The following is a 14713-nucleotide window of genomic DNA, read 5'->3' as shown; positions in this document are numbered from 1 at the left end:
GGTTATGCTTTGCAACATTACAAACTATAGCGATGGATATTCATACAGACTCTAATATCAAGCCGTGTTTGTATTTCCAAATGGAGGTAGATAGGTATCATAATCACAACTGAATGCAATATGGTCATCTGACTATCCTTGTAGCTTGTTCACACTGTACGACCAGTGTAAATGCTTGTTCATACAGGCATTTACAGATTGATGCAAGCTACATAGCAAAATCATTTATGAAACATTTGGCAAACCTACCCACTTCTGTAGGGTATATCGGGTTCAAAAAAAAATAGTTGCACAAATAAAAGCTTTTCAACAAGGTGTCTCTTTGTATTGATTATTTCATTTAGTTGGCAGTTGGAACTTAATGGACAATGAGCAATGGTAAACAACGTAGAATGTTGTTGTATTATGAACCCCAACGCATGCCATGGCTCATGTAAGCAATGTCATCAGTGCAATAGCAGCACCTTTGGTCAATGTTTGCTATAAAGGCCAAAATAACTAAGGTGGATACAGTACGAAGTGATTTTCAGCACAAGTCGAGATGCCATTTTTTTCTATACAGCCAGCAAAGAAGGCAGCTGGTTACCATTGTCAGGGAAAGTACTAAGTACTGAGCCAGTTTCGACCACACAGACATGATCTCGTTTAGTCCTTGAGCATGAACAGATTTAATATTCACTACTGAATCACCCATGAAATGTTATTGTCCAATGAAACGGCAACCTGATCTAGTCAGATCTCAGATTTCAGCCAGGAACGTCCAGTAAAAACTAAAAAGTACTAATAAATTTATCAACTTTCAATTTGTTAAAACATTTGAATATATGATAAATGCATATCTTTTGACTTTTTTAAAGTGCTTTAATCTGGCCAGAAACCCCGAATAAAGTATATGCATAAGATCAAAGTTGAATCCAGGTTGTATTGGATGCTTCATGCACTTTAAAGGCCTGAAAGTGAGATAAATATTAATCTTCTAAAAGTTCCAATGATGGTTAAAAGACAATTTCATGCCTAGGCTTTTATGTACTGTTACTAAACGGTAGGGACCAATGTCCCATCATAAAATCTTTCACCAAAAAATTATCCCATCATAAAATCAACATGGAAACTCAATTGGCTTGGAAAAATGTAGCCACAGTCACAAAACTGTATTTTATGAAGTTTAATCAAGTAATCAACACAGAAATTCCTTTTGATTCCACAAACAATGTCTTGGGTTTCATGACCCACCCCTCAAACCTGCTCAGCCAGGGCTTCACAAGAAAAAAAGAGTGGGGGCCCAGCTTAAAAGGTATTTACCCAAATATTCAAACAAATCCAATCACGTTCACCTTTACACAACTTTTTTTTTGGATAGCCAACATGAAGCACATATGCATCAAATCACACAAACAGAGCTCCCTAACCCCCACTTTACCCCTCAGTCTACATTGCTTTCAGTCTTTTCAAAGACACCAACAAAGCATCCCAAGCATCCAATCAAAAGGTTGGTTGTATAACATCACAAACCCCAGAAACAAATACCAAAATAGGGAAAAAAAAAACTTTATATAAATATATTGAATAAGAATGAACTAACTTTCCTTCAAAAAGAAAAAAGAAAAAAGAATGAACTAAGACTGACTGTTATACATGCAGCCTTCAAGCCCCACCCCCACCTCCCTTCTCTTCTGGTCTCTTTTCCACATTGTGGCATTGCCTATAATGGTAATCAGCTTTTATATGCAGCCCAAAGCTTTGCTTTTTCTATTTTTCTTTTCCTGCTCTCTTTCCCCTCACTGTCTCTCTCTCTCTCTCTGGCTGTTCCTAAGGGAGATTCAATCAATCAATCCCAAATCATATCCATTAAGTAATGATTAAAGAACGCTAATGATTAAAGAACGCTGATTTGACCAATAATCATTATTGAAAAAGCCACTACCAAATCTTTCACAAATGCTTATAGTCCAATCTTCTCTAGCAGAGTCGCTTGTCATCAGGTATGACACAACTTTGATCACTAGTATTGAGTGTAAGCCTTTTTCTTTTATTGCTAACAGCAGAAGTAACCAATGAATTATCAAAAACATCTATTGGCCCCAACTGGGTTGGGGAAAGATCTGGAGAATTTACAACCTTAGGTATTTTAAATTTCTCCACACCTAATCTTCTCATTATATTATAGCATGAAAACACATCATCCTGTGACAAAAAGGCCAACAAAATTAATCCAATCTACTTTATTTATTTGATCAAATGAGTTCTAAATAAAAATAAATAAATAAATAATATGAGGCACTCACAATTTCAAGAAATCTACAATGGGAAATGGAATTCATCTTCAACTCCAATGCTTTTCTTGATAATCTATCATCCAAAGCCAACAAGGCTGCAGCAGCAGCTATAACAGACGGTCGATGATCCATTAAATTGACCTCTACATTAAAAAAACTTACATCAATACATTAATAAAAAATAAAATTAGTACAACATTATCAAATTAAACATTAATGTTCATAATGTACCTCTGGCTATAACCAAGATGAGTTCCACAGTCCTGGACAAAATATTACTTTGTGGAGATTCCTTGCACAACTTCGTGATGAAGAAATGAAGAAAAGCAAAAGGAGTGATTAGGCACATCCTCCATTCTAATGTGTTCAATACCAAAAGCTCCATTCTTTGAATGAATTTGCTCTCGAAGTTATAATCTTCTAAAAAAAACTCTGATAACGTTGGAACTTTTAACTCCTCCATCTTTGCAGCCAGAGAAAGACATGCCACTGACAGTAATCTAATGGCCCATAATTTTTCACTCTGCACAACATTAACAAATTCAACAACAAAGAACAAGCATTGATAGTCAAAAGGATTGTCTTGAAGCAGAAAACTTTGGCATTGAAAAGGAAATCAAAAACTTACATCGATGGACCGCCTTGAAAGGAATCGATCGAAGTATGTCATTGACAAATAGACTGTTTGGAAGCGAAATCCAAATGCTGCTCTTGTCTAGATTGACATACAAAATAAAATGAATGAAAAAAAAAAAAATCAACCCCAATTACAGTTTAATTAATCTTTATAATTAGTATTGATTTTGTACTTACCAGAAAAAAAAAAAAAAAAAACAAAAAACAAAAAAGGAAATGGGAGTGAGACTAACTTTCAGAATCCATGTGAAAGCTTCCAAGCGAGCACATTGGACCCAGCTTCCAAACACCAAAGACTCATTCCTTTTGAACCCAGAACAGATTTCTCTTTCAAATAGCATTTCCAGGTGCTCATCTTCTGAACCATCATAGTTCTTAAAGTTAATGAATGTATCCCCATTTACCAACTCTTCATCCAAACAAGTCTCACTTTCTTGACAAAGTAGGCTAGACATAGAATCATCCATGTTTGTTTTTTTTTTTTTTTTTTCTTTATCTTTCTCTCTCTGCATCCAAACAGAAAATCTAGGACAGTGGAAGAGAGGGAGGGAGAGAGAGAGAGAGATTATTAAGTGATAAATTCAGGAATTTGAGAGATAAAAGTGGTTGACAACCATGACCAAAAAGCAAAAACTTGAGGGAGAAGTGGGTGATGGGGATAGGTGAGGTATAATTATAAGCCTATAATTTAGCAAAAAGATATTGTCACTATTTTTAGCGGTTACAGATTGAAGTGTAAAACGCTAAGCTTTACTCTGCAGCATTTGTCTCTAAATGTGGCTTGGCGAGAATGTAGAAGAAGTTTTTTTTGTTTTTGAGAATTGAGACTTGTGGGAGATTTTTAAGAGTAAGAACGAGCGTGTGTTTGGAACAGTGTGTGTGTGAGTGAGTGAGTGTTAAGGAGGACTGTTTTGACTGAGAAAAAAAGCCTTTGTTTCAGGGCACGAAAAGTTTAGGCGTAGAGTGGGTTTGGCGACTTTGGTACTACGCGACTTTTAGGAGCGTGGAAGCACGCCCCAGTGGGAAGAGGTTTGTCACTCTTAAGAGTTAGAACTCGGTAAGTGCCGTACAGTACATGAGGTCGTACCCATAAGCCATAAGCAGTGGGGCACAACCAGATACCTTCTGTGATTGGAGGGAGGTGGGATCGTGTGAGGTACGATTAAGCTGGGCCTGTGACCAGTCAAATTTGATTTACAACGCATACAATAGATTTTTGTTTTGGCGAAAACCATATTTTCATCCTTACATTTTTACTCAATCCCACTTTGATCCCTAATTTTTTTTCCATTACTTTTAGTCCCTATTTTAGAAAATGCGTCTCATTTTTGTCTCTACCGTTATATCAAAGACGAAAATTACACAGATGATAAGCGTCATAACTTAAAAATATTAAAATAATGTCCACATAAGCCATGTGGAATCCAGTTTAATTTTTTTTTTAAATTACTTATCATTATTAAATTTCATAAGAATGTTCTTCTTGTTCTTCCCAAAACAAAGACTCAAACCCAGATTACGTGAAAACAAACCTAGCAACCGATAACTCAAACCCAGATTACAACAACACAAACGAAAAAAGAAAAAAAAGAAAAAAAAACAGAGATCAAACACAAACACAGACCCAAATCACAACAACACAAAAGAAAAAAAAAAGAAACAGAGATCAAAAAATTTCTTCATGTTCTTCAACTTGTTTTTCATTTTACAGCTTGTTCTCCCCAAATCAAACCCAGCATCCAAGAACTCAAACCCATCACAAGAAGACCAAAGAAAAGAAAAAACAAATTATCATCTCTCACCCAAACAGCAAGACCCACAAGACAAACCCCAGCAAAACCTAGCAAGGCCCAAACAGAATGACTGATTTGAAGAAGAGCGCCGCTGCTTCGGTGGTGGAGGTGGACTCGCTGGGATCGGCGGAGGAGAGAGAGGCCAATTTGACCCACCACATTATGCCGATTTGACCCAAAGTCACTGAGATCGAGCTTCATTGTGGTCGAGATGGTGGTTGAGGCCGATCTGACCCACACGCACCACGCATCGCTGGCCTCATCTCATTCTCTCTCTCTCTCTCTCTCCCTTTCCAAACTCAGATTAAGGTTTAAAATGTTCTAATGATAATAAATAAAATGGTTTGATGATTTTTAAAGTATATACACTTTTGACTAACACACTTAAAAAAAAAGTATATACATTTTTTTTTTCATTTTTGTTTATTGCGATATGAGTTTGTGTTTGTGTTTGATCTCTATTTTTTTTTCTTTTTTCGTTTGTGTTGTTGTAATCTGAGTTTGAGTTATTGGTTGCTGGGTCTGTGTTCTTGTAATCTGGGTTTGAGTTCTTTGTTTTGGGAAGAACAAGAAGAACATTCTTATGAAAATTAATAATGATAAGTAATTTAAAAAAAAAATTAAATTAGCTTCCACGTGGCTTATGTGGACATTATTTTAATATTTTTAAGTTATGCCGTTTGCCACCTGTGTAATTTCTGTCTCTAATATAATGGTAGGGACAAAAACGAGACATGTTTTCTAGGATGGGGACTAAAAGCGGTGGGAAAAAAAGTTAGGGACCAAAGTGGGAATCGCGTGAAAATGTAGGGACGAAAATGTGGTTTTCGCTTTTTGTTTTTTGAGTTGAGGAACACAACATATTACACAATATATAATAGTAGATTGTAGGGCCACAATTTGTATCGACCCCAAAAATGATATTGGGTTCATACGTTTTAAGGCCCAAACAATACAATTTATAGAGCGTGGGCTTGAAAGGCTAAGCCTTGGTCATCGGACAGCAGTTGGTCATGGTTTCTATGAAAATTCACATGAGGGTGGACTTGGCGCATCTGGCAGGGTCTTCTTCCGATGCGACCTGAGTGGCTCCGATCCTTAGGCCTCGTCCGAGGAGCTTAGTGTGCTTGTTATTCTCCTTCTTTTAGACTTATTTTTTTTTTGGTCGGGAATCCCTTTTCCATTGGTTCTCTTTCCCTTTTATACTCACATTTGCCCTCCTTCCAATGTCCACGTGTAAGCTTCACTTTCTGGGGTTGAGACTTGTCCTATCAGCCCATACCTAGAGTGGTTAGGGGTGGTTGCAAAAGGTGAATAGCATGGTGGAGAGTATGGACCTGTCAGACGCAGAGTTCTTTATTGCAGTATTGGCAGCTTTTTCACTTGGGCTGTTCCTGCATTGAGCTCGTCTTGTCCTTTAGGGACTCTATGGGGTGCCGAGCATAAGATCGTCATCGGCCATATCTTTAGGCCTTTTTTGGGATTTTCAATGTGCGTCCTCGGCAATAGTTCTCCTCGGCTTGGGCTTTGGGCCCTAATGTAAAGTGGGCCGGGCCCACAAATTCTCTGGCCCCACATCGATAATAAGAGAAAAAGACCAGTAATAAACCTGATAAAATTTGCAACCCGACCCTATAAGCTGTTTGAATCTGCAAGAATGTTATTTTTTAAATAGTATTTTATATTATAGATAAGTAGTACTTTAAGTGTATAACCATATAATATTTGTTCTATGATAATTTTTCTTTATTATTCAGCTAAGATTTCAGTTGGTATTTGAACTAATCTCAATATATTAAGAGGATTTAGAAAGTTAGTTATGCTTTCAAAAAATGTCAAAAATACCCTTAAACTAATTAGATAATCCTTATTCTTAAAAAATAAAAAATATGGTTAAAATTGTAATTCAACAAAAAAAAAAAAAAAAAACTAGAGAAACTTTTTTTTTTTTTTTTTCTAAAAATTAGCACGCTCTCTATATATTTTCTTTTGAAAGAACACACTCTCTATTTAAATGTGCGTGAGATATATTTAAAGATAGCACGTTTGATACATTTTTTCCTAAAAATTAGCATATACTAAACTCATCAGTTTTCTATATTTCAAATCCTTTATTTTAATTTCTTAAAAATTCCTTTCTGTATAAACTCACTAACAATAGATAAATTAAAATTAAAAAATTACATTAAACTCAAAATAAAATAAAAAGCCTTATCACACATGCAGAGTGTGTATGATGAGACTAGTATAAATTAAGATTTTTGAACTTGTGAAAAATATGACAGACTCACTAAAACTTTGGGTGGGGTCGTCCTACACGAGTTGGCTCATTATTATTTTTTACCTTTTTATATTTAGGTTTCTGACTTAGTATAAATATGTTTCACTTTTCACTTTTTACTTTATTTAATTATTTTTAAAAACCAATTATTTTTCCAAAGTTCCTTTCTTCTTACAAACACTTACATATTCTTTCTTCACAAGTGTTGGGGATGTTTTGTGACATAAGCCAAAAATGCAAGAGCAGCCCAAATCTCTCATTGAGTTCTTTAGAAGTGATTATTTGTGGAAAGTATCAAGCCCAAAATTCCAATATTTAGTTAATAAAAACTAATGATGCTTTAACAAGAGAGAAATCAAAATGCCAATAACAAAATTGTTGAAAAATTCATAAAAACATGATAAGTCCGAAACTTTGACTCACAGTTAGCGAGAATAGGAAATTGAGAGAAGTCGTGAGGAAAAGAAGGAAGGTCTCCCTGTACCCATATTTCCACCCTTAAGCTTCGGAATTGTGAAAATGTTATACGACTGGATGGGTTTTGGTTGTAAAGTTTCAACTCTAAGGGTAAAACGTGGGTCAATAAAGTTTGTGGTGCTCTAAATGACTAATTTTTAGTAAATAAAAGAGGCTTTAAACCCCAAGGTGTCAATCAAAGAGGTATGGTTAGATTTGCTTTGATTAGGTAAAAGGGTTGGTTTGTTTTTAGCATAATTTGGGAAATGAAGTGGCCTAAATCATGGGCTGATGTTTTCTAGACATGGTAGTTCCTTGGAGGTTGCATTTGGTTGTTGTAGGAGACAAGGCCAACCACTTAGGGTCAACTATGTGCTTTAGGCAAAAAGTGTAGAGCAGAAAAGTTGGGCCACAGTCAACCAAAGTATAAAAGCTCTTTTGATGTGGAAATTTTGGGTACAAAACCTCCTTCATGAGCTTGAGGTGCTACTTGCGTCCCTAGCTCACTTAGTAGCACTCATGGGCTGGGCTCATGCAAAAGGTTGAATGGAACCAACCCATAACCTCCAAATCACACTCCCTTAATTTCCATAATAAGTCGCATAGGCTTAGGTTATGCTTAAAATAATAAAATAAAATACATGAATTGTGCCCACAAGGAAGTCGGGCTTGGTTGAATCGGGCATGTAGAAAATGTGTTGCCAAAATGGGTATCAATAACAGGGTTGAGGCTTGAAGTTTTCATTTTAATGAACCATTGATTATGAAAACTTACTGACGTATTTATTATTAAAATTTTAATTCTAATTTTTTTTATATGTTCTCTTATTTCTATTGAAAGGATAACAAAGGCAATATTATTAATTATTATATTTTATTCTTATTTTTATTTTTTATGACACTCGAAAAAATACGGGTCATACTGGGTTGACCTGGCCCTTAAAAGATCAAGTGAATGTTATAAGTTTTGCAACCCGTTTCTGCTCCAAACCCTAATCTAACTCGAACTCAAACTTGAACCTAAACTTGAACTTGAACCCGGTTGACCCAACCCATTTGCCAAGTCTATCAATGAAAATGAAACTTGTGTTTTATTTATTTATTGCTAAAATATTATTTATTTATCAATTGAAATTTGGTTAAAGTATATTGTATTTAAAATGCAAGGTTTTAAAAAACTGTAAATAAGCAAACAGGATAAAAAGGTAGAAAGAAAATGTTGTTGCCAAGTAGACATCACATGGATTACATTTATAGTAAGTCTATGTTTGAATTTTTTAAAAAAAAAAATTTAAAAAGGTGGTCAGTGGTGACTATTTGGCCAAAAAAGAAGAAGGTGTTTTGTAGATAAGTTCGAAACACTTCCACGACCCCTTGTCCTTGGCCTTCCATCATGGTCCGCCAAACCAGTCCATCTTTTTCTAGAGAAACAATTTGCCCACTAGAAATCTGTCACATCAGTTGTGTAACAAGTGAAGAAAGATTCAATAACAGAGGACTAAGCTTCTGTAATGATCACAGTGAAAGCAAGTTTATATGAACAATTTCAAAGAAAAGAAAGTCTGGGAAAATGAGAGAAAGAGCAAGAAAATTAAGCAACGAGAAAGAGAGAAAGACAAAGAAGAATGAGAGAAACTTCTATTCAATTCCAGAGAATTCTTTTCATACTTTACATCTGTGCCCACTGAGTGGTTTATATACAACAAGATTAAGCTAAGCCATTAAGTTAAACTCCTGAGATTTAGGGAGTTAGTTACGCTGCTCTAACTGATTTTCGTGCCAAGCCTGAACTGCCAACTGAATCAGATAAGAGTGATGCGCACCGTTTCATTAAAGACCCAAGAGAGTCAACACATAAGTGAAACGGTGCATTTGATTTAATTGTCCAATCTTATGTAAAATGAAACGGTGCGTTTTCTTCACATACAACCTTCTTTGTCTTCTTCACAGGTCTAGAACTGGAACTGTGTTCAACATCCCCCCGCAAACTGATGGGGGAGGAATCAACCAACAGTTTGGCACGATGAAACTGAAACAGAGGAGCAGGGATAGGCTTAGTAAAGATATCTGCAAAATTATCTCGGCCAGAAACAAAACCAATTTGTAATTGCTTGCGAAGAACCTTCTCACGAGTGAAATGGTAATCTACCTCAAGGTGTTTGGTTCGAGAATGGAAAACGGGATTAGCAGAAAGAGCAATGGCAGACACATTGTCACACCAAATCACTGGAATATGATGAAGAAAGACACGAATTTCTTTGAATAAGGTACGAAGCCAAGACAATTCCGCAGCTGTGGAAGCTAATGCACGATACTCTGCCTCTGTGGAAGACCGAGAGACAGTGCTCTGCTTCTTAGCAGACCAAGAAATGGGATTGTTACCAAGAAACACAAGTAAACCTGTGGTGGAGCGACGATCTGTAGGATCACCAGCCCAATTGGCGTCTGAGAATGCAGTAAGAGTCAATGGGCCAGGAGTAAAAGAAATCCCAAAATGCAGTGTAGCCCTGATATAGCGTAGAACCCTCTTAGCAGCCTCAAGATGAGTCGTGGTAGGATGACTCATGAATTGACAGAGCTGTTGAACGCTAAAGGCAATATCAGGGCGAGTGAAAGTAAGATATTGAAGAGCACCAACCATGCTCCTGTAGTGAGAAGGATCAGAGAGAGGGACACCATCATGAGGAACCAAACGAGTGGAAGAACATGAAGGAGTCTTAGTAGGTTTTGAATTCTCCATATGAAATCTATGAAGTACATCCAAGGCATACTTAGTCTGAGTGAGAGTGAGACCATATGAAGACTGAGTAATTTGGATGCCCAAGAAATAATTAAGAGTCCCCAAATCCTTAAGTTCAAACACTTGACCAAGAGCTGCAATCAAATTGTGAACTTGAGAAGTATCATTACCAGTGACAATGATATCATCTACATACAAAAGAAGGTAAATGATAGTCTTGGCTGAACAGAAGATGAATAGGGAGTTATCTGCCATGGAAGCAGTAAAGCCAAGATGAAGTAAATGAGAAGCAAATCTCTCAAACCATGCCCGAGGTGCCTGCTTAAGACCATAAAGGGACTTGTGCAACTTACATACATAATCAGGACGAGCAGAATCCACATAACCAGGTGGTTGATGCATAAAGACCTCTTCTTTGAGAAAGCCATGAAGAAATGCATTTGAGACATCAAGCTGTCGCAAGACCCATCTACAACTCACAGCAATGCCCAATATAAATCTTACAGTAGTAGGCTTCACTACAGGACTGAAGGTCTCATGAAAATCCACACCTGCTTGCTGATGAAACCCCTTTGCAACCAGCCTGGCCTTATATCTAGAGATTGAACCATCACTATTCAACTTAAGCTTGAAAACCCATTTGCATCCAACTAGATTAACACCAGGAGGAGCAGGAACAAGAGACCATGTTTGCTGCCTTTGAAGTGCCTGAAATTCAGCATCCATAGCCTCACACCACTTTGGATACTGAGATGCAATTTTGTAGGTAGGGGGTTCAGTATAGGAGTAATCAATAGTGGCCTTATAACATAGTTTGGAGTTTAGTTTGGAAATTCCACTCTTGGACCTGGTTTGCATAGGATGTGTGTTGAGAGAAGGAACAGGTAAAGACACAGGTAAAGGAGGATTGGATAAAAAGGTAGTAGCAGAAGTAGACTCAAGAGTTGGTGTATCAGGTAGATGGGATGGTGCAGCACTAAATGGGGAAGACAAAGGAGCAAAATTGGGTGAAGGCACAGGTGTGGGAGGTGTTGGGGCAAGGGCTGGTGCTGTGACAGAGTGGAAAGGAGGATTAGAAGATGGAGATGGACAAGCACCAAGCAAAGAGGGCTGATTGGTAGAGTGAAGAAAAAGCTGATTAGACAACCAAGTAGGAATGACAGAGTTGGAAGAAGTGAAAGAAACAGGTTGGACAGAAGGTAAACCAGGAAATTTAGACTCATTAAACACAACATGTCTTGAGGTGTAAACATGTTTGGTGTGAGGATCAAGACAAAGATAGCCTTTAGAGTGGGTAGGATATCCAATAAAGATACATTCCTTAGTCCTAGGTTCAAGCTTGTGAGTAGTGTAAGGTCTAAGATTTGGATAACAAGCACAACCAAATGCTTTAAATTGAGACACATCAGGTGAGGTAGAGTAAAGGGTAGACCAAGGAGATTTCCAACTAAGAACAGATGTGGGAAGCACATTAATCAAAGAAATAGCAGTCTGTACTGCAAAAGTCCAAAAGGAGTATGATAGAGAAGCCTGAGACAAAAGAGCAATGGCAGTCTCTATAATATGCCTATGTTTCCTTTCTACAACCCCATTTTGTTGAGGTGTATAAGGATAGGAAATATGATGGGTAATACCATGGTTGGACAAATAAGCTTTAAATTCATTAGAAGTAAATTCTCCTCCACCATCAGACCTAAAGGTCTTGATTTTCAAGGAGAATTGGTTGGCAACCATAGCATTGAAATGAACAAATTTAGTAAAGGCTTCAGATTTGGACTTAAGCAGATAAAGCCAACTAAATCTAGAGTAATGATCAACAAATAAAATGTAATATTTATAACCATTGACAGAAACAATAGGTGCAGGACCCCACAAGTCAGAATGCACAAGTTCAAAGGGAGAAGAAGCTTTAAAATCAGAATGTGGAAAAGAAAGGTTGTGCATTTTACCATACAAACAATGAGTACAAGTGTGATCCTCAACATTATTAGTATGTACAGATCTGACACCAGGAAATAAGCAATGGAGAGCTTGATCATTAGGATGACCAAGTCTCATATGCCAAAGAGTCTTATTAAAAACAGATGACCTAGAAGTGTTATTACAGGCTTTAGGTGACAAGAAAAGTTGAGAAGCCTGATGAGGATAGATGGGGTAAACACCACCTTCACTCCTGCCCTGGTAGAGAATTTTCCCTGTGTCCAAGGCCTGAATTGAAAGAATATCCTCATCAAAATAGCACCAGCAGTTATTGTCATGACATAGTTTTTGAACAGAAGCAAGATTGGAGGCAATGGATGGAACTCTAAGAACATTGTGAAGTTGAAGATTAGAAGAAGAAGAGGGAATAAGGGCTGTACCTATGTGTGTAATAGGTAATGTCTGACCATTACCAACAGTAAGATTATCCTGAGTGGTGTATGGCTTAGGGAAGCTGAGCTGGTTGAGGCTAGCAGTCACATGATCAGTGGCTGCACTGTCAGCAAGCCAAGGTTGATCTTGAGTGAAGGAGGCATTGAAGGCAGTAGCCATTGCTGCAAGCTTTGCAGGTGGATGCTTGCCTTGATAGGCATAGTCCATCCTATGATAGCAGTCCACAGCCAAATGACCAACTTTTCCACAGATTTGACAAATTGGCCTATCTGATTTTGCACCACCAGAACTGGATTGACCTTGCTGGAAATGATTGAATGGACTAAATTGATTGAATGGACCAAATTGTGGAGATTGACCACTTGATCCTCTACCACCTCTGCCTCCTCTATTATTGAAATTTCCCCTGCCTCTTCCTCTATTCTGATTATGATTATAGCTATTGCCATTGAATTTCTGATTAGTCAATGCAGCTAAGGCAAAAATAGAGTCTTTACCATCTAAGCCTTCATTGAGAGACTCTTCTTCTGCATTTAGCATAGTAGAAAGTTCATCAAATCCAAGCTGAGTGCTCCTAGTTCTGATTGCAGATCGGAATGCATTATACTCTTTAGGAAGTCCCTTAATTGCAATGTGGAGCAATTCTTCATCATCAACAATAACTCCAACAACAAGCAATTTATCTCTAACAACTTTGATTTTCTGAAGATAAACATCAACAGTATCATTTCCTTTCCTCAGATTGTGAAGCTCACTCTTAAGATTCATGATGTGAGACCTTGATACTGAGGAAAACCTATTTTCAAGCACCTTCCATACTTGAATAGCAGAAGCACATCCAACAGTGAGTGCTAATACAGATGGAGACAAAGTTGAACTTATAAAGGTGAGCAAAGCCTTTTCCTTTGATTTCCAAATCAAGAAATCTGGATTCACATTTGTAGTATATGATCCAGACAAATCCTTAAGAAATTTCTCAGGAATTAGTTGAGGTTCTTCAAGCAATTCATACAAAGAATAAGTTTCAAGAACCATGGTAATTTGATGCTTCCAAACTATATAATTGGCATTATCTAACTTCACGGTCATCATATTTGACATATTGGACAGAAGTAATAGAGGCTGATTTACCAGATTCATTGGTGTACCAGATGACGTTGAAGAAGTAGATGAGGATGAAGCCATTGTTGAGCTTGAAGCTGCCATTGTTGAAGATTGATTCGTAGCAATAGTTGCGTGCTCTGATACCATGAAGAAAGATTCAATAACAGAGGACTAAGCTTCTATAATGATCACAGTGAAAGCAAGTTTATATGAACAATTTCAAAGAAAAGAAAGTCTGGGAAAATGAGAGAAAGAGCAAGAAAATTAAGCAACGAGAAAGAGAGAAAGACAGAGAAGAATGAGAGAAACTTCTATTCAATTCCAGAGAATTCTTTTCATACTTTACATCTGTGCCCACTGAGTGGTTTATATACAACAAGATTAAGCTAAGCCATTAAGTTAAACTCCTGAGATTTAGGGAGTTAGTTACGCTGCTCTAACTGATTTTCGTGCCAAGCCTGAACTGCCAACTGAATCAGATAAGAGTGATGCGCACCATTTCATTAAAGACCCAAGAGAGTCAACACATAAGTGAAACGGTGCGTTTGATTTAATTGTCCAATCTTATGTAAAATGAAACGGTGCGTTTTCTTCACATACAACCTTCTTTGTCTTCTTCACAGGTCTAGAACTGGAACTGTGTTCAACAACAAGGTGTCCACGCAATTATGAGTTTGCTCTCGCTGACCCTCTTCAACGGCACTATCCTACGGGTTCTTCCCACTAGTCATGGCTTGGCCTAATCTTTGGCTTTGATACTACTTATCACATCGCTAAGTTCTTGAAGCCCATCAACTATGGCACCTTGCTAACTGTCCGCTGTAGCAGAGTAAGCTGAAAAGGCCCTTTCTATGATATATATATATATATATATATATTTTTTTTTTTTTGATAAGCCCTTTCTATGATATTAGTAAAGTTTAAATGCACTGCAATCTTTCTAAAACGCTAAAGGTTTTTTCAAAAAATATTTTTCTTAACCTAATTTGTTTATTTACGTAATATCTAAGGAAATGCAATCAAAAATACAAAAAATGTCTAAGGAAATAACAGT

General features: G+C 37.1%; 1 protein-coding gene across 1 annotated transcript; it reads right to left on the bottom strand.

Moving 5' to 3' along the window:
• Positions 1-1665: 1665 nt before the first annotated feature.
• On the bottom strand, positions 1666-3775 carry LOC115972060 (cyclin-D5-1-like). The gene is made up of 5 exons (XM_031092209.1): positions 3146-3775; positions 2905-2991; positions 2508-2799; positions 2286-2419; positions 1666-2184 (listed from the first exon to the last, which is right to left on the bottom strand). The coding sequence occupies exons 1-5, from the start codon at positions 3422-3424 to the stop codon at positions 1960-1962; spliced, it is 1017 nt and encodes a 338-aa protein (XP_030948069.1). The 5' UTR covers positions 3425-3775; the 3' UTR covers positions 1666-1959.
• Between the last annotated feature and the right edge of the window lie 10938 nt (positions 3776-14713).

This window comes from Quercus lobata, chromosome 12 (genome assembly GCF_001633185.2).
Source record: "Quercus lobata isolate SW786 chromosome 12, ValleyOak3.0 Primary Assembly, whole genome shotgun sequence".
NCBI classification, from domain to species: Eukaryota; Viridiplantae; Streptophyta; class Magnoliopsida; order Fagales; family Fagaceae; genus Quercus; species Quercus lobata.
Note: the sequence above shows the minus strand (reverse complement) of the source record. Positions and strands in the feature narration are given on the sequence as shown.